This window comes from Chlorocebus sabaeus, chromosome 11 (genome assembly GCF_047675955.1).
Source record: "Chlorocebus sabaeus isolate Y175 chromosome 11, mChlSab1.0.hap1, whole genome shotgun sequence".
In the NCBI taxonomy this organism is placed as follows: domain Eukaryota; kingdom Metazoa; phylum Chordata; class Mammalia; order Primates; family Cercopithecidae; genus Chlorocebus; species Chlorocebus sabaeus.
Window position 1 is genome coordinate 27,416,542 of NC_132914.1, and position 19,791 is coordinate 27,436,332.

The 19,791-nt window shown below is 39.0% G+C and overlaps 1 protein-coding gene across 3 annotated transcripts in view; it reads right to left on the reverse strand.

The window, feature by feature from the left end:
* Positions 1-19,791, reverse strand: part of ITPR2 (inositol 1,4,5-trisphosphate receptor type 2) — a 485,309-nt gene that overhangs the window by 304,611 nt on the left and 160,907 nt on the right. For all 3 annotated transcript variants that reach the window (XM_007967992.3, XM_073020570.1, XM_007967993.3), the window contains exons 16-21: positions 18,276-18,448; positions 17,187-17,306; positions 16,883-17,068; positions 15,487-15,738; positions 14,895-15,039; positions 13,453-13,603 (exon numbers count right to left, since the gene is read on the reverse strand). In XM_007967992.3, coding sequence (XP_007966183.2) covers positions 13,453-13,603; positions 14,895-15,039; positions 15,487-15,738; positions 16,883-17,068; positions 17,187-17,306; positions 18,276-18,448 — 1,027 coding nt within the window. The remainder of the gene's footprint in view (positions 1-13,452; positions 13,604-14,894; positions 15,040-15,486; positions 15,739-16,882; positions 17,069-17,186; positions 17,307-18,275; positions 18,449-19,791) is intronic.

Sequence of the window (19,791 nt, forward strand, 5' to 3'; positions counted from 1 at the left end):
GATGTTACAATCTAGTAATACCGTTTTGATTCAAACATATTTGTATAAAGCAGGTAATTTACATATATTAAATTTATTTCACTCAATAAATATTTTTGAAAACCAATTAGGTATAGAGTAATACATTACGCATGGTATAGGTCTCCCATAGAACCAGAAATAGAATCTATTTTGATAGTTTTCCCACCAGTATGATACTGTCAGTTAATAAATCTGAATCTCTGTTATTGAATAATCTGTGTAGTAACTCTAAGAGTCATAGAGTCTTCTGTAAGTCTATTGGAAAAGATAAGCTTATGACAAATAATCATAAAATTAAGGAAAGAAAGATACAAGTATATATTTGAAATATTAGGGTCTCTAAATATTTTTGTGCTTCAAATGCATAAATGCTTCATAAGGCATGTCACACACATTCATCCTAACGATAGTGAGATATGAAAGTATATATAAGATACTCATATGAGTAGCTCGCAGAAAGGTGTCTAAGGAGATACAATTGCTTAGTATTACTGGGGAAACAGCAGGAGACAGAGCTAGAGATGTCTAACTCAGATTATGAAGACCCTTGGGCACCAATTTAAAGAGCTGAGTTATTATTCTCTGGAGATGATGAGAGCTAAATAAAGAAGTAGAGTATGTGATTTAGAAAGATCCTTACGTTGGAATGTGGAGAAAGAGACAAAACACAGAGTCAGAGAGAACAATCAGAAATTTATTTCAGGAAAGGAAGAGGAATATCTAGCTTCAAAAGATTGTTAGCTGGTAAAACTTTTAAGACTTGCGATTGAAACTTTTCTGAGACAAGCCAAACAACCATTGACAAAGGAGTGATTCTTTGTTTAAAAAAAAAAAATCTTCTTTAATATGACCTGAAAAATAACTTCCAGCCAAACCAAAACTCTTTCATAAATATGTACTCTGTTGTGCTGAACTTTCTTGGGAAACTTGGAAAAAGCAGAAAAGAGTCTGCACGTGAGGAAGTCATCTGTGTATAAAGAAAGCAATAAAATAATTATAGAAAGAACATCAACTGTAAAGCTGTAGGTTTTTTTTAAAGAAGAGAGAAAAAGAAAAAGAAAAGAAACCTGAATTCAAAATTTCCAGCAAGCTACATACAAGCTGTATGATCTTAGGCAAACTATACAACCTGTCTAAAAGCTTATTTCCTGGACACAATCAGGACCATAATATCCGACACGCTGGACTGTGATAAGGATTAACAATAAAAATATGCAAAAGTCCTAGAGGTATGCTAGGTATTCTATATAAATAATAGATACATTTACATAGTAATCGCTTGCCTGATGTGCAGCCTGGCATCCATTACATAGTTATTCTCCCCCTATTTTACTATGTGCATTTGATTTTTAAAAGGAACATGATCTAGTGTAGACCATGTGTTTGACACCCTGTTGACACAGAGAGAAGCTGGGAGGTGGAATGAGGAGAGTCCTTTTAGACACCATTGGTAACTAAAAGAAAGTCCGATAGTTATACAGATACTTTTTCTAAAACGTATAAAAGCTTAGAAGGAACAAAAAAACAAGCAAACAAACAGAAAAGTAAAAGACATTATACATTAAGCCAGAAAGGACTTAGAGGCACAGCCAGCATAGCACAAAGCTGGTGAGAGAACCAGACTCAGGACATTAGAAGAAACGGCACAGAACATTAGAACGGCACAGAAATCTTTCTCAGCTCCTGAGGAACAGCATCCTGCAAAAGGCTTGCTGCCTGGAGCAGGTTTCCGATGCCAGAGATTCCGGGACACCTGGAAATAGGAAGCTTCTAGCCATTGTTTTCATGTCTAAAATTTTGTTACATGTTTAAATGTTTTAATTTATTTTTATTTTTCTCCATAATCTCTATTTCCTATGACATCTGCTATGGCTTGAATGTGTCCCCCAAAGGTCATGTGTTGGAAACTGGATCCCCAGTGTCGTGAGGTTGGGAGGTGGGACCCCTTTAAGGGGTGTTTAGGCCATGAGAGCACCACCCTTATTAATGGATTAATGGCATTATCCCAGGAGTGGGTTTTTGTAAAAGAATAAGTTCAGTGCCATCTTGCTCTCTCACACTCTTGCTTTCTCTTTGCCCTCCCACTAAGAGATGACACAGCAAGAAGATTTTTCCAGATGCTGGTCTCCTCAACCCTTGGCTTCCCAGCCTCCAGAACTGTGAGCAATAAATTTCTGTTCCTTATACATTACCCAGTTTCAGGCATTCTGCAAAAGATGTTACTCATTAATCCAGAAAGGACTTAGAGGTGCACCCAGCAGAGCACCAAGCTGATAAGAGAACCAGACTCAGAACATGGCAATGGCATAGAAATATTCCTCAATGTCTGAAAAAAAGGATTCCACAAAAGGCCTGCTGTGCAAAACGGACCAAGATAAGATCTTAGTCTTGACCCAAAATGTTTCCAATCAGGGCATTTTCTAGGAAGATAACTGTGGTGGAGGCTGTGATGGTCCTGCCCAGATTCCCTTTCAGAAGTGAAGGACTACTCCCGAAGCTGCTGGAGTGCTACTCAGAAGACAGCCCTCAACTGCCCGCCCCTGTGTTTGTGTCCCCCCCAAAATTCATACATTGAGATACTCTCTCCCAAGGTGACGGTGTTAGAAGTAGAACCTTTTGGAGGTGATTAGGTCATGGAGGAGGAGTCTTCATGAACGGGATTAGGGCTCTTTTAAAAGATGCCCAAGAGAGATTCCCCTTGCCCCTTGCCCCTTTCCCCACGTCAGGACACAGTAAGAAGGTGTCATCTTTGATCCAAAAAGCAGACCCCCACTGGACACCAGATCTGCAGGCACCATAATCCTGGACTCCCCAGCCTCCAGAACTATGAGAAATAAATGTTTGTTGTTTAGAAGCTACCTAGTTTATGGTATTTTTGTTGTTGTTGTTGTTGTTATAGCAGTCCAAATAGTCTAAGACAGAAAACTGTCTTACCAAGAAGTGGGATACTGCTATAACAAACATCTAAGATGTAGAAGTGCTTTGAAACTGGGTAGTGAGTAGAGGCTGGAAGAGTTTTGAGGTGCATCCTAGAAAAAGCCAACATTGCAATAAACAGATCATTAAGGATGATTCTGTGAAGTCTCAGAGGAGAGGAAGAGAGCTACAGAGAAAGCCTGTAGCTCTAACACGCTTCAAATTCTCTAAGAGTATTCTTAAAGACTTCATAGAAGGTCACAAACAGAATACTGGTAGAAATATGGATGGTAAAGGTCACGTGGAGGAGGTCTCAGATGGAAATGAGGAACGTCTTATTGGAAACTACAGAAGAGGCCATCATTGTATAAAGTAGCAATAAACTTGGCTGAATTGTATTCATGCCCTAATGATTTATGGAAGGTAGAACTTGCCAGAGATGAAATTGAATATTTGGGTGAAAAATATGTAAGCAAAGTGTTAACAGAACGTCTGGTTCCTCTTGACTGCTTACAGTAAAATATGAGAAAAGAGAAATGGCTTAAAGATGGAATTGCTAATTAAAAAGGAAACGGAACTTGAATTTTTGGAAAATCCTCAGCCTATGCATATTGAAAAAAATGAGAAAATCTGTTTGGAAGTGTGGCCAAGTGACCATTTGATAAAGAGTTTACTATGGATCAGGCATTTCAAGGGAAGCCAGATGCTATCTATCATGACAATGGGGAGATGAGTTAGCCACCTAAAGAGAAGTCAGGACCTACTGTCTGAAACAATGGAAGAACGACCCCAGCATATTTAGGAGATCACCAGGGATGCCCCTCCCATCACAGGAACAGAAGGAGCTACGGGCCAAAAAGATTTCAAAGGAGGGGTTGCCACCTCACATCATGGGCTTCACTTCCCCATGCCCTGTGACTGGGCTCCTGGGCTGCTCCAGGGATGGCTCCAGTGGGCCCCATTACAGCATGCACTGTATCCAGCAAAGCTGTGGGGGAGTTGAGTGGGGAGGAGTTGCTGCTTCCACCTGAATTTCAAAGGATGCCCTGATGAGCTGTGGGGCCCAGGCAATAGAAAGCACCATCTATCAACCAGGAAGCAGGCTCTCACCAGACACTGAATCTGCTGGCATCATCGTATTAGCCTGTCCTCACACTGCTAATAAAGACACACCCGATACTTGGTAATTTATAAAGCAAAGAGGTTTAATTGACTCATAGTGCCACATGGCTGGGGAGGCCTCACAATCATGGCTGAAGGCAAATGAGGGGCAAAGTCATATCTTACACGGCAGCAGGCAAAGAGCATGTGCAAGGGAACTCCCCTTTATAAAACCATCAGATCTCGTGAGACTTACTCACTATCACAAGAATAGCAGGGGAAGAACCTGCCCCCATGATTCAATGCCCTCCCACTGGGCCCCTCCCATGACAAGTGGGAATTATGGGAGCTACAATTCAAGATGAGATATGGGTGAGGACATAGCCAAACCGTATCAACCATGATCTTGCACTTCCCAGCCTCCTGAACTGTGAGAAATAATTGCTTATTGTTTACAAGCCACCCAGTCTATGGTATTTTTGTTATAGTAGCCCAGGCAGACTAAGACAACTAGTCTGAAGACAGGTACTTCAGGCAAGGTCACTCACCCATTCCAGAGCAGCCTATGGGGACCAAAAGGCTCAGCCCCCTCACCCTAATGGAGACAGCCCTGAAGGACATCCCAACTTCAACCTCCCAGAAGCCTCCACTAAACTGCATCACAAGCCAAATTCTCCCTTTCCCAATCCTGCTTTCCCTCCCATTCTACTGGTGTTGATCCTAAGAGCTCTCCCTAATAAGTCTTCTTCATGTTAATCCTGTCCCAGAATCTGCTTCTTGAGGTACACAACTGGTAATCTGTAATTCTAGAGTTACTGAGAATTGTGGTCATTGCTGTTGTTATTTAAAAATCAGTGCAAGAATTTCAAGATGTTATGAGAAGAACATGCTCATCTGATACAATACATACAGACACAAAGGGACAAGAAGGAAATCTACCACTATGAATGGGATTATACTCATGTTCCTGCCTTTTCTTGATTTAAGTGTATGATTTGGAAGGCAAGAAGGTGTAGGGAGAAGGGAACCACATATGTAAGATGGGTGAGTGTGGTGAACACAGTACAAAATGGAGATAAGACAGTTCTTTCAGAAGCAAAGGGACCTCACTGAAAGCAGAGCATGGACAGAGGGAGGACAGACAGAATCGGGCCATCTCAAGAATAAGCTTGAATGCCCAGAGGCAGCATCGTCCTGGGAAGAGCTAAGTACAGACATCCGAGTTTTTCAAGTGATGAACGGTAATTGGTGTGTCTTCCCTTTGCATGTAAACTTTGCTAACACTTTTTAGCACTGTGAACTCTACTGCAAACTTAACTCCTTTGCAGAGACCTGAAAAGAGTTCATTCAGTCTGGTGAAAAATTCAAGAGATGAACACTGAGAAAAGTCTTTAATAGGACACTAGCTTGTACCTTAGGCATGTGTTCTTTGGTTTTGATCCTTATACTAAACCCTTTTCTGTTCTTTCTGATCCCCCATCTCCACATATACACTTCCTCGTGGTCTCACCTCACACTCAGTTAAGTCTTTTTTTTTTCTCCCTTTCTTTCTTTCTTTCCTTTTTTTTTTTTGTAAGATACTCTGAGTATATTCAGTGAACTAGGGCTTCCAGTTTCAAGACATTCAAGCTGGTGTCTTACAAAGAACAATCATAGCTATTAATCAGAAGATAAGCTTCACAGATATTTGCTAAAAAGGTTGTTTTACAACACACATAAAAAAAGAATTCCATTCAATGAATGAAGGAAGATTACATACTAATCTTCAAAGAATCAGTTTTGAACTAAAAGAGATTGCAAAGATCATATTTAGACTAACCTCGTAGTTTTATAAAAGAAGAAATTACTTCCTGGCAGATTTTTTTGTCTGCAAATATTTTCTTCCTTTCTCACCCATAAAGCAATATTTTAAAATGTTTCAGCCCTACCCCTCTCATCTCAATTTCCCTTCTCCTTTTCAACAGTAACCATGCTGCCACAAAAAGCATTTCAAGGTAGATAATGTGCAGTCCCTATAAAGGCAAACAAACAAACAAAAACTTAAATTGAAGAAGCAAGTGGTTCTTTGCCAGGAGATGGAAAGTTGACATCCTCTTACTTTGTTCCCCAAATCTCCTAGGGCAAGCGGTACTCTTGGACATAGATATATTCAAAGCACATCTCACTACCCTGCCTCCTATCTCCGCCCTACTCTGGGTTGGGTCCATAGGGCTGTACCTCACTTGGGACAGCAGAATTATCTTAGGGAAGGAGGATAATTCCAGGCTGTTGAGTTTGCCTGTATCTTATTCCCTAAAGCCAAAGGCACTTCATTTTTGACGCTGAAACCTCAAAGAAAAAGAAATCCTACAAGTCAATGGAATTCTCCTTTAATTTTTTTTAGTGACTCCCCATTTTCTACATCATAACATAGATACCAACAAAAGAGATTATCTGGTTACTGACTGGGAACAGGTCCACATTTCAGTGCTTAGCTATGGAAACTCCCAAGAATTTGAAATTGTTGTGAAAAAGCAAAAGGAGAGAAGCTATGAAGAAACTATTTAGCTCTTGGTTAGTCCTTTGGTAATTTTCTATGATCTACTGCCTTTTCAAATTATGGTGAGATCAAGGATGGGAAGGAAGGCAATAGTGAAAAGACATTGTAGTAGTGTCCTAGACACACTAATTATGCCCAAAGTTCACTGAACGATGTAGACTTTATTGTTCCATGGTGGAGAGTCAAAGTTGAACCCCAGTCCCATTCAAACAGCAAACACAGATTGGTAGAAGGATATTAACAGGATAAATAAATAACAAACCAGACCCAAACCATTCCCAGACTGTGTCAACTTCTCTGTTCTAACCACACACACATTCACGTGGAGATGATACTCGAATGATTCAGAGTTATACACATATCATGCTGTTCCACAGAAGATGCGCAAGTGGGATTCACGTTTGCCCTCAACTATTTAAGTGACTCTCCAGTAGAAAAAAATATACCCATGCTGTTGTAAAAGAAAAAGGGCTCTTAATTATTAGTAGAAATAGAAAGCTGTGGATTGTACATCCTTCGGCAAGTATCATCAGCTTGTATGTGCATTTGCTTTTAACTTCTATAAGCGACAGAAAAGAACACAGCTTGCCATAATCCTTCTACTCAAAAGATCAATTACACTGAATGGTGCCTGTGCATTTAAAATCACTGAGAGCAAATCATAAGTATTAGGCAAAGCAAATTCACTCAACAACACAGCCTCCTGGGAGCAGGTACATTTGTTTGAAAACAATATTTCTTAAGTAAATGTATAGCCAATGAAAGGTATTGGATTGATAGTTCTGAATTTCTGAATCTTCTATTTCACTACAGTGACGCCCAGTGAAGGCCAGTGCCAGCTCCCTGTGTCTCCATATGAACAAGCCTCAATCATTTTCTGAATGGACCACCTTTATGAAAAGCTGCTTCTGAACCTAGCAATTTCTGCCGAGTGTGCCAACTATAAGCCATTGTGACAGGGAGCAGCCACCACCTGGAAGCTAGACACAGACCCCCAACCAGATCTGGGATGAGGACAACTTACAGTGACACTGAAGTGGGCTGCTGTGTGACCGAGGATGCAGAAGAAGAAAACTTCTGTAATTGCCACTTTCCAAGCCAGCCATCTCTACAACCTCAAACACTCATCACTGGCATCTAAAGCTACAGGATTTCCCAGAAAAAACAAATGGATGCTGTGCGTGCCCATCCCATTTAAGCCTGGCGCCACTGAGGCTGGCACAAAATGGAACTCCAGGAACTGTAAAGCCTTTTCCTTCTAGATATGCCTCCTCTTCCGCTCCCCTGCGTCTGACCTGCCAAACACATTTTTCTGCATGTCCAACCCCAACTGTGCTGGAGAAAAGTTAGTAAGTGGGAACTAAGAGGGATAAAAAAAAGATGTAGTTCTAGTGCATAAAATTTTCCAGACATGATATGAGCATACAGAACTGTATCATTTACTTAAAGGAACTGGTCTATCTAGCAACAATGTTTATAAAACCACTTTTTTTTTTAAATTGTACTTTGCAAATGACTTCCCATTGAAGATAAAGTTTCTTTAAAAGAGAAAAAATATTTATAGTATGAGAGGAGTCCATATGAAAAAAAAGAAGAAGAAAATACAATCTAAAGCATTTAGATATCGAAGAGCCAAGATGATGATACAGAGTATTGTAATGTGGTAACACTGCTATGACTCCTAGCAGTTGATCTTTAAAATAATAGTTCTTTTTTTTCCTCTAGGTACTTTCCACAATCTGGGATTTCCTCTCTGGCATCGACCTTTGTCTCACCCTGCACCACAGGAATTTTTCCCATGCTTGACAATCCTATCTCCATATTTGGAGATTCCAGAAAAGTGTTTCTTCTTGCTTCTTCTGTTAAGAATTTATACAGTCTAACAGAACTTTTGTTAGGAATTTATAGTCTAATAGAGAACCTAGCTATAATATTAATAACACATCTCCTAGTAGAGTTGTAAGATCATTCTTGAGGTTTGAATTGTCACCTTGCATAACATAAATCCTTTTCCTAGCAAGTTAATTACTTAAGTTCTTAACTTTTTTGTTTTAGAAAACTTTCAAATTTATAGGAAGAGTTGCAAGAATAGTACAAAGAACTCCCACATAGACTCTGCCCAGATTGATTAGATTCACAAATGCTGCCACATTTGCATCTCTGTCTCCACACACCCACACACATACACACACACACACACACGCACACACACATCTTTCCTGCTCTATTTGAAAGTTAGTTCCAGACATCATGACCTTTCAACTTTCAATTCTTCAGCATGTATTCGCTAAAAACAAGTATATTTGCTTAGCTAAGCACAGTGCAATTACAAAAGTCAGGAAATCTAACTGACATAATCGATTTTCAAATATAACCTGCAATCCATATTCCTATAATTAATTTTCAAATTTTATCACTTGTGCCAATAATATCTTCTATAGATAATATTTCTCCTAATTCAGGATCCAGTGCTGAATTGCATATTGAATTTTAGTTGTCATGTCTCTTTAATCTCCTTTAATCTGAAACAGTTTCTCAGCCTTCGACATTTTTGCCCACATAGATATTCTCTATTCTCCATTCAGCAGCCAACATGATCAGATCACATCAGTCCCTTCTCAAATCCCTCCAGAGATTGCCCATCAAACTTAAAAGAAAATTCTACCCTCCCTCACTCCATCAGTCTCCATGTCATTGACCTACTTTATTTTTCTTCACAGCATTATCAGATGTTACAAGATAGACAGACAGATAGATAGATAGACAGATAGACAGACAGATAGATAATCTGGCTGTTTCTCTCAATAGGAGAAAGGAGAAATTTTGCCTATTTATTAATTGTCTTCCCTGTGACTAACAACTTTGGTTATCTTGTTAATTACTTATCACCAGTGACTAGAACTGTGTCTGGCATATTGTAATTCTTCAATAGATTCTTGTTAAATAAAATAATACATTATTATCAGATTGCTGAAAGAAATAATCAAGGTATCTAGAAGTCAATGGAATTCACTAAAAATATGAGAATTATAAAAATTAAATTTATGTGTCTTTGAGGGCAGATATAAACAGGACGGTGGAGAGTGCAAACAAGGTAACAACTTTTCCAAGAAAAAAAAAAAACTTTCCTTAGGCAAAACTATGGAGAGAGAAAAAAATCAGCAGTTGCCAGGGGGTGGTGAGGAGGTGGGAGAAGGGTTGAATATGCAGAGCACAAAGAATTTTTAGGGCAGTGAAAAGATGCTGTATGATACTATAAAGTTAGATACGTGTCATTATATATTTGTCCAAATACATAGAATGTGCAGCACCAACAGTGAACCCCAATGTCAAGGACGAACTTGACATAATGATGTCAATGTTGGTTTATCAGTTGTAACAAATGTACCCCTTTGGTGGAGGGTGTTGATATGGGGACGCTATGCATGTTGGGGGGCAGGTGGTAAATAAAAAAATCTCTGTATCTTCCTCTTAATTTTGCCATAAACCTAAAACTGCTCTAAAAAAAAATAAGTCTTTAATAAAATACTCTTCATGGTGAAACACTGAAGGCAGACTGTAAGCACTGAGATCAAAAGTCAGGATCAACTTCTAGTTTTCTAATTTAGTTTAGACTGAAGACTGTAAAAGCATAACAAGAAGCTTTAATACAGACAGTTCAAGTATTATGTACCCTCTGGGAGTGGTAAAAGGAGTCTCACTAGTGAGATTCAGGCAGCAGAATTAATATAGACCCCTGCATGCCCCTGCTCTTTGATTAACAACTACAGTTCTTGGCCTTTGCTTTGCTGTCATTCAGATGTTGTTCATAGATTTATTTTTATAAAACATTCAATTTACTTTAAAGATGCAATAATAGTAAAAAATATTCATATACGCTTTCCTTTTTTCCCCATTTGCTCTTATGGTTCCTCCCTCAAACCCTTATTATTCTCTCTCTGAATGTATACTACATATAATAATTTTATTATGCTCTTTGAGATTACCATTCTGGATAATTATACCACGTAGATTCAGGTTGTCTTTTATTTCCAAAAAGTTCTCTTGGATTGCAATTTTAAATACTCAATTCTGTTCCATTTTCTTGTTTTTCTTCTTCAGGGACTCCAATTATTCATATGGTGGCTCTTCTTTGCCTTTCTTCCATTTCAGCCTCTTTCCCTCTCACCCGCATCACTTGTTTCTTTGGATCATTGTCATTCTCTTCATTGTTCTCCTGCCTTTCTTCAATGTCACCTATTTGATTTTCCTTCAAATCTATTCTCTCTTTGACACCTTATAATTTAATCTGTGTTGGTAAAAATAAACGAATAAATAAAGCCAACCATTTTATTCTATTTCTTTCCTAAGTTCAATCAATTTTCATTTCATTTCTTCTTGGGTTTTGGTCCATTTCTGATCTTAGTTTTTGAATTTATGAATCAAAGTGTTTTCCATAGTTCACTGTGCTTGAAGCTACTTAATTCCATTTAGAGTATCATGTTACAATATTCTTCTGCTTCACAGTTGCTTTTCAGGGAGGAATTTCCATCCACTGAGGTGTTTAGATTTTTCCATTCTGTTTTGGTCTTAAACAGCGGTTTCACATAGTGAGACGGATGACATTGACACATTCAGCAGACAGGATTAACAATGAGCGGGTTTACAGGATCTCTGGTTCAAGGGCGCCCCCTCCTGTCAGAGTCATGAAGTGCAGTTTCTTTAAAATTTGGCTTTTGGTGGAGGTCGGTGGAGTGATATGCCCATCGATGTTTCAGGGTTTTTTTGTCTTGTGGTATTCTAGATCTCCCCATCTTGCCTCTTTTTCCTTCACCAAAAAACTCGAAGGGGTGCCCTTCCCTTACCTGCAAACTTGTTCATCCCTAGAAGCACTGCTTTTCCACAACTGCTCCCTACGCTATTTCAAGTCCCTTCCTGTTTAGTTGGTGCTCTTATCTACCTGGATACTTTTTCCATGTTTTCACACCTAGATAGACTTTCTCTTTCTGAGGGTGATTTTCATACAATTTCATTTCATTCCCTTTGCACACGATCCCTTTTCTCTTCTCCAGTTTCTCTGAAAACCGCTCACCATCCTCAAAGTTTGCAATGGGAGCTCATCAGGCAGCTGTACTAAAAATGAATGTTTATCTTTCTACTTACAGTAACTAGCATTTGCATTGTCCCCTCGCTTCTAGTTATGCTGAAGGTGAGGGATTTATGTGGTTCAGTTGGCTTCTTAATGATTTGTACAGTTTTTTGAAAGCTAAAAAAGGAATTGAGATTTGAGCAGTAGCAATTAATTACTTTAGGTTACTGTAAGTTGCTCATTTATAATTCTTAACTAGATATTTCTTCTTTATGTCTGAAATTAGGTTTCTGGTTTTTGCCCTTTTAATCCTGTAGTGGATGCTGTAGTGGATACTACTGTGCTCCACCTGTGTCCCCTTTTCAGGGCTGAGGCTCTTACTGCCCCAGCTGCTGGGCATCCTTGTTGCTATTTACAGCTGTACCTCTCGCCAGGACGGACTCTTACCCAATGTTACACAGCCCCCTCCGGAACAAAGCCAAGTAGTAATAGCTGGCTGATGCAAAGACATCAAGTGTGGCCCCCTTTTCCTTAATTTGTGACAATTCCAAAGAGCATCCCAGCTCCAGAGCTCCCTACAGGATGACCTGAGGTCTCAGTCATAACTGCATTGCAGATGAGCTTCTCCGCCTGCCCAGTCCTACCTTCCTCACTTCCTAACAGGTATATATCCAAGTGCACTCCTCCATATAACTTCTGCAAACAAGCCTCAATCTCAGGGTGTTTTTAGGGTATCCAACCCAAGACAATCATCATAAAATCTTTGTATTGACTTATGGGACAGTCACTGTTGAAAGCCCATTGAATATATTGTATACATTCCCTTAATTTTTGCAAGGAAACTGTGAGAAGGATATTGTTGTTATCATCTTCATATCTCAGATGAGAAAAGAAAAATCATAGAGAAGGTAAGTACCTTATAAATGGTAAAGGCAGGATTTGAATACAGGCACTCTAACTTGAAAGCCCATTCTCTTATCCACTTCACTCCAGAGGTTCCCACACTGGCGTGGCATTCGCTCCTTCTCTGGCATGATACTTCGCCAGCCCTTTCCTTGAATCTTTCTCTTTTTTTTTTTTTTTTTTTTTTTTGAGATGGAGTCTCATTCTGTCGTCAGGCTGGAGCACAGTGGCACGATCTTGGCTCACTGCAACGTCTGACTCCCTGGTTCAAACAATTCTCCCACCTCAGCCTCCTGAGGAGCTGTGATTACAGGCACGCGCCACCATGCCCAGCTAATTTTTGCATTTTTAGTAGAGACGGGTTTTCATCATGTTGGCCAGGATGGTCTCGATCTCCTGACCTCATGATCTGCCCACCTTGGCCTCACAAAGTGCTGGGATTACAGGGGTGGGCCACCGTGCCTGGTCTTCCTTGCATCTGTCTAAGCTCTGCTGTAGAGCATAGCCTTCAAATCTATTCTCTCTTTGATACCTTATAATTTAATCCGTATTTGTAAAAATAAAGGAGGCTGAGGCAGGAGAATTGCTTGAACCACATGACCACAAATATCAAGATGTTTTCATTTTTTAACACATAATATTTTTACAAGTGGTTTGGCTATAATGTTAGTTGCTAAAGATGAAATCTGACCTTATGAATTCATCTTTCAAAGCTTTAGCATTATAAACAGAGATGTATGTTTGTAAATCCACCTTATTATCACTCAGCCCTGTCATAGGAATTGTGTTCATATGCACACATATATTAGCAAGTACACAATAGCAACACCTTCTCTGTAGTTTTATTTTTTATCTTACTTCCAAGTAATAACAATGATATTATCACATTTCTCAAAATTCTTACCTCCATCTTGAAATTTGCTTAATCTTTCAAAGTATGACGACATGGGGGCCTGTACAATGTCTAAAATAGCCAGAAGTGTTCTTGTTAGCCTTAATAACTCACTGAAACTATAAAATCCGAAGTATATAAGATTCCGAGCCAAGTGGACCACCTTAATAAAAAAAAAAAAAAAAAAAAAAAAGCGGGGAGGGGGAGGGTGAAAGAGTGGAAAAAACATTGGGAATTGCAATAAACATTGGCTTTTTATTATCTAAATTAGCACAGCTATTTCTAAACTTCCTAATTCTTTAACACCTAGGAATTAAAATACTTGCAAAAGCAACCACTTGAACTTTGATTTATTCAAGTCTAGAATTAAATCCAAGTAAGATTCAGAGTGCTTTAAGGTACTTAACACAATTTACACTAGAATTATTTACATCTTAATTAAACATTTAAGTAATTTAAGTCAGCAGGATGCCACTTAATAAATGGTTGCACCAATTAATTACTTTAATAAATGGCTATTATCCAAGAAATTTGCCCAGAAATCTATGTTCCCTATGCTGCTTTGTGGGCTTGTGGATTGCAGAGGACATTCCAAGTGCGAGAGTCTACCTCCAACATGTGGCCCCCAGTGCACAGTCTCCCCCTACCACACTGTATCAGAGTTGGTCCAAGTGACCAACAGAATTGATGACATGTCACTTCCAAGATTAGATTACAGAAGACTGCAACTTCCATCTTGGACTCTCTCTCTCTCTCTCAGATGGCTTGCTCTGAGGAAGCCAGGTGCCATGTCATGAGGACACCCAGGCAGCCTACAGAAAGGCCCACATGGCAGGAAGCTGAGGTGCCAACAGCCAGCAAGGAGGTGTGGCCACCAACAACCCCTCCAGTGACCTTAGCAACAGACTGTCCAGCCCCAGATGGCTGCAATCCCAGTCAACAGCTTGCTGGCTACCCCATCACAGACCCTGAGCCAGAACCACCCAGCTAAGCTACTTCTGGCTTCCTGACCCATAGAAGCTATGATAATGTTTGTTGCTTCAGGCTGCAAAGTTTTGGAGTAATTTGTTATACACCAGTAGGTAGCTAATACACCAGGTATCAAGTAATAGCATCCTTTCTCTAGTTTTGTCACTACATCCCCAAACTGAAGATATTTCAATTCAGTTCAATGAGAATAAAAACATCATCTCCATAGAGACAAAAAAAAAAGTATACAAACATTCCACAAAATATGCAAAACTGCCTGTGCTTATTTCATGCAAAAAATCTTACACAAATGAAACAAAAAAAATCAAGGGAAACAGTAATTAATAGACAATTATAAATAAAATGTTTTCTACTGGACATTAAAGCACCAAAACTATCTTTTAAAAATGGCAGAGAAAATAATACCTTCATGAACTAAACTACCCAGTTACCAAAACATCCTAAATATTGGAGGGAAAAAGTACCTCAAATGTCAGTTTATTTTTTTCTTTATCCCCAAAAGGAAAGGGCTGGTTTACGACTTCTTTCAAATATTCTTCAACAAATTCCATTGTCAGGGCAAATTTCCTCTTCATATCATTTCGGGAAGAGTCTGTTATAGAATCATATCTGGAAATACAGAAAGAAGATAATGCAAGTTAAACTGATTGCAATCATTTAAAAATAATAAAACATATGTGCTTTAGTTTCCTGGCTGCATAATCCTGGATAAATTAGTTAGGCTTCCTAGGGCCTGGGTCCTCATCTGTAAAACGGGGCTGTTGTGAAATGAGCGACGTGTAAAGCAGTTGTAGCAGTCTACCACAACATGAAGTACTTAAAATTCTTGCCAATTACAGCAACATTATTTGCTTATTGTTTTCTAGAAAATGCCTTTATTCCCACTGAGAGTTATTTCACCCTCAAAAACGAGTATCTTATTTGCATTTAGAAGACTAACAACCCACGACAGGACACACAAATGCCTTTCCACATGTTATATTTCAAAACTGTAGCCATTTGATGTGGAGTTCATCTGCTGGACTCCAAAGCCTCAAGACCTTTTTCCAAACATACTCATGAATTGTGATCTTTGTGGGGATTTCTGTCCAGAGCCTGGCATAGCGAACAGGCACCACAGACTCCTGGGGATCCCGGTCAACGTGCATGTGGAGCATGAGGCGACAGAAGGACGCTCGGAGGTCGAACGGCAGACTCTCATCCGACACACACCGCAGGATCAGGTCTACAGAGAGCTGTGTAGAAATCTGGTTTATGGCCAGATACTGGCGATCCAAGCACATCCTTGCAAAGAGGTTTAGCTGGTACCTTAAAAATGATAAACATATTACATTATTGTCTTATCTCGACGAAATCTTTAAACATCATAGTACCAATCAGTATCTATGTTTAAGACACCTGTATTTCCAAGCATTCATGATATTGGAGTCAAACTCTTGATTGTAGTATGTTAACCATTAAGATCAAATGACAAGACATATACGAAACTGTCTCTCTGTCCCTTCAGTTACAATACCTCTTACTTGTTTCAGCAAAATGTGTCTGCTGGAGAGTGTCACTAGGCACTCCAGTCTGGGTTTCCTAGGATTACAAACACTGCACTCAGGCTGAAGGCTATGGGCAACAGCTCACATGAAACCATCTCTCTCCACCTTCCTCAGCCTCACTCAGCTTCAGGCTCTAGTGTCTACACTCCAGGTTTCGCCCCATTCAGTTCCCAAACCAAAAATGATCAGTCCAAATGGCATGAGTGCACTTGGCTTATCAGCCCAGTTTTGAGATTAAGAATTAGCCTTTGATTTGGTTGCTATAGTTGTAGAAACCAGGGAACACAACGCGTCATCTGTCTTTGTCTGATTCTTGCCATTTGGGCCCAAGTTGGCCCCAAGGCTTCTGCCTTGGGTTTCTATCCTTGCAACTCAAAGACACCAGCTAGGTTCTTGCTCCCAATATGCTGACCACCAGGAACTGCCTTCAGGACTTCTGCTGCCATATGCCAGTGCTGAACTTTCATAACTACAGGCACCAGTTTCTCTTAGGCCCTAGGTCACCACATATTCATAATCCACTCTATACTAAACTACTGGCTACCCTTGTGGCCAGATCAATTTCCTTAGCCCCATGTCTATATCCCTCTGGACTCCATCACCTAGGTCCTAACATGTCTCTCATCTGCCTCCACTCTACTCAATAGAGGACAAAGCCTTTGGCTGCACAACAATTCCAAGCTGGTGAAAACCCAGGAAATTACAAGTGGTGTATGCAGAAAATAGACATGTTAACTTGTATTTTGAATATTTTAAATACTACTAAATATTTCAGCTACCTTATTCTGACATGACTTTTAAAATTGCCTCTTCATAGATACCTAACTTGTAGTGGCTACAGAGAACCGGTTCTCAATTAATACGTGAGATTGAGAATTATTGTAAGATTGTCTACAATACTTAACCTGTAATAGGTAAGAACTTCTAAGTCAGCTTTGGTGCCTTCTTTTGCCTCTTGAGCAAGGTGCCTGATAGCTTTGCCATGAGGTTCCCTGTTGCTGTCAATCCAATAGAGCCAAACTTCTTCATCATCAATGTCATCTGAAAGGATGGAGCTCTCCATGGGGTTGTCTGCTTGCATTGAGACCACCCTTCAAATAAATAGCACATACAAAAATCTACTAAAAAGTACACTTGTAAATATGACAAAGAACTACAATGCTTACAAATAATCAACAGGAAAATGATGCATCCATTATCTGGGCTTACTTAGTTTGAATGAGAATGTCTGCATTGCCTGGACTCAACATAAATTTACAGATGAGTTCTTGAGTTACAGGAATAGCAGTGGTATTAGACACACACAGATCTGACAAATAATCCAAAAACCTGGCAAGAGAAAAAAACTAAATGGAATATGAAGACAAAGCATTTTATAAAAGCATCAGAATAAAGACATAATTTGGAATATAATAAAATAAACTTATTATATGTTTTAATATTATTTCCATGCAACATTTGTCTAATGTGTTGTTTACTGCATCATTAGAAACAAATTAAACATATAATTTTTTTAATTTAATACAAGTCTTGTTTCAAAACCGATGTGTTTGCTTCTATTTATTTTATGATATTCCTCCCACAGCACCGTGACTTATATTTAGAAAATCATTCATCTCCCCTAAAGTGAGTCTCCCCAGAGCTGAATATCAAACCAAAAGCAGATCAAAGCTAATGCTGTACTGAATAAAATAGAAATAGAGCACACGCCTAATGAAAATTACTATGACCTGGTCAAGTCAGAGGCCCATTTCTACCTTCTAGCATTTATTTGCTGTACTAATTAGCTAAGGAAACACTGCCAACTGGTTTGACTTTTCTGCACTCATTTCTTCAAGATAAGGCAGCATGGTACAACAGAAAAAGAACTTGATGTGGAATCAGAAACCCTTGATTTACCTTGCGTTCTATTCCTATTAGGGTACGCCTGGGCAAGTTGCTCGCTAGGCTTCTACTTTCTCATCTCTAAAATGGGGGTAATAATATACAACCAGTGTATCCCACACACGTGTGCAAGGATCTAAATAATATGAGTGTATTTGGAGAAACCATAAAGGTCTATAAAATCATGAGGATTCAGAGTGAAAATCAATCATACTTAAGTATGTCTATAAAGGGCTTTGATCTCTTATGAGGTAGTAACTCTTTATAATATACAATTATTATAGCAATAAGCCCAACATAGTTTGTCCATAAAAGTTAGTGACATGAAAGAATTCTAACTTTTAAAAGTTCTAAAAATAAAACACAAAGCCACAGTCTCCACTAGGAAAGAATACCGCATGAATCATTTCAAACCTTGGCTCCCGATTTCTCCTGAGTAAACTGACGAACGTCTCTATTTCTTTTGCTGTGATATGTTTCTCTAGTAGTTTTCTGTTGTTGTGCAACAAAGCTGTGATAGTATCTTCTGCCAAAATATCATAGCCAATCTGGGACTGCATGACACAGAAATTCTTAGCAATATATTCCTGCAAAGCGGAAAGGCTGTCAGAATACACCGCCAAACAGTTTACAAATAACACGTTCTATTAGGGTCAACAACATTGATTAATTTATTCATAACAGAAAGCTCACTAAAAATTTTCTCAAAAGAACAGCAAGTAAATTTTTCAACAAATAGAACTTTTTGAGGAAAGACATGAAAACATACTGACATATACATTATTGAACTTCTACCAAAAAGTTATACACCTAGACCTAATTATCAAGAGAGGCATTTACAGTCTAAGTGGAAAAAATAAATCTAATTAAAATAAGTTTTTATGACACAATAACTTTGGATTTCATCAGTCTAACAGAGGCTTTTCTTCAATCTCTTACTTAAAGTCACAGCCAATGATTTGGGCATAATTATAGAAAAGAAAATGACTGCCTGATACTTCATTCATGAGACATGAGATCCGGGTTGTTACTTGAAGATCCTAGATGGACTTGGGTTGATTCCTTTTATGTGAACAGGCTAGAATGATATGCAAGATCTTTTCTTTAAAATAATGGTAAAATGTCATCTAATTTTTTTATTATTATACTTTAAGTTCTAGGGTACATGTGCACAACGTGCAGGTTTCTTACATATGTATACATGTGCCATGTTGGTGTGCTGCACCCATTAACTTGTCATTTACATTAGGTATATCTCCTAATAGCTATCCCTCCCCCCTCCCCCCATCGTATAATTTTTATCTTTAAAAAGCTACCAAGCAGGGCAATGTGATTAATCATTTTATTGATTAGATCCATTCGCCCAATAAATGTTTCTTGTTCTTGAAGGCCTACTATATTCCATTACATGTTGACAAGTGAAATGAAACAAACAGAGGAACGGAGAAAGGTGTCAACGTTAGATAGGGTGGATGCTGAAGAAGTGACATGTGAGCTAGGATGGGAATGAAGAGAACGAGGCAGCCATTGGAAGACCTAGAGGGAAGTCATCTAGGCAGTGGAAGCAGCCAGTGCAAAGGCCCTGTGGTAGTAGAACCAAGCTTGTGTTCTATCAACAGAAGGTGGCCACTGTAGCTAGGCAGTGGTAAGGGGCAGAAGGCAAAGTTGAAGTTGGAGAGGTAAGTCAAAAGAATCCTTGTGAGCCGTGGTAAAGAGCAAAGAGGTTATTCTAAAAGTAAGAGAAAGCCACTGGGGAGGTTCAATCATGTTATTGTTTGATCTACTCCTTATTCATCACACTAATTTTCCTATATCCCAAACCACTATTGTTCATCTCCCATGTTCTGTCTACAAGCAGTACATCTCACACTGCCATGGAACTGGTGAGCTTCACCCTCTTCTACCATGAAAGGTTCTTACTTTGATTCCC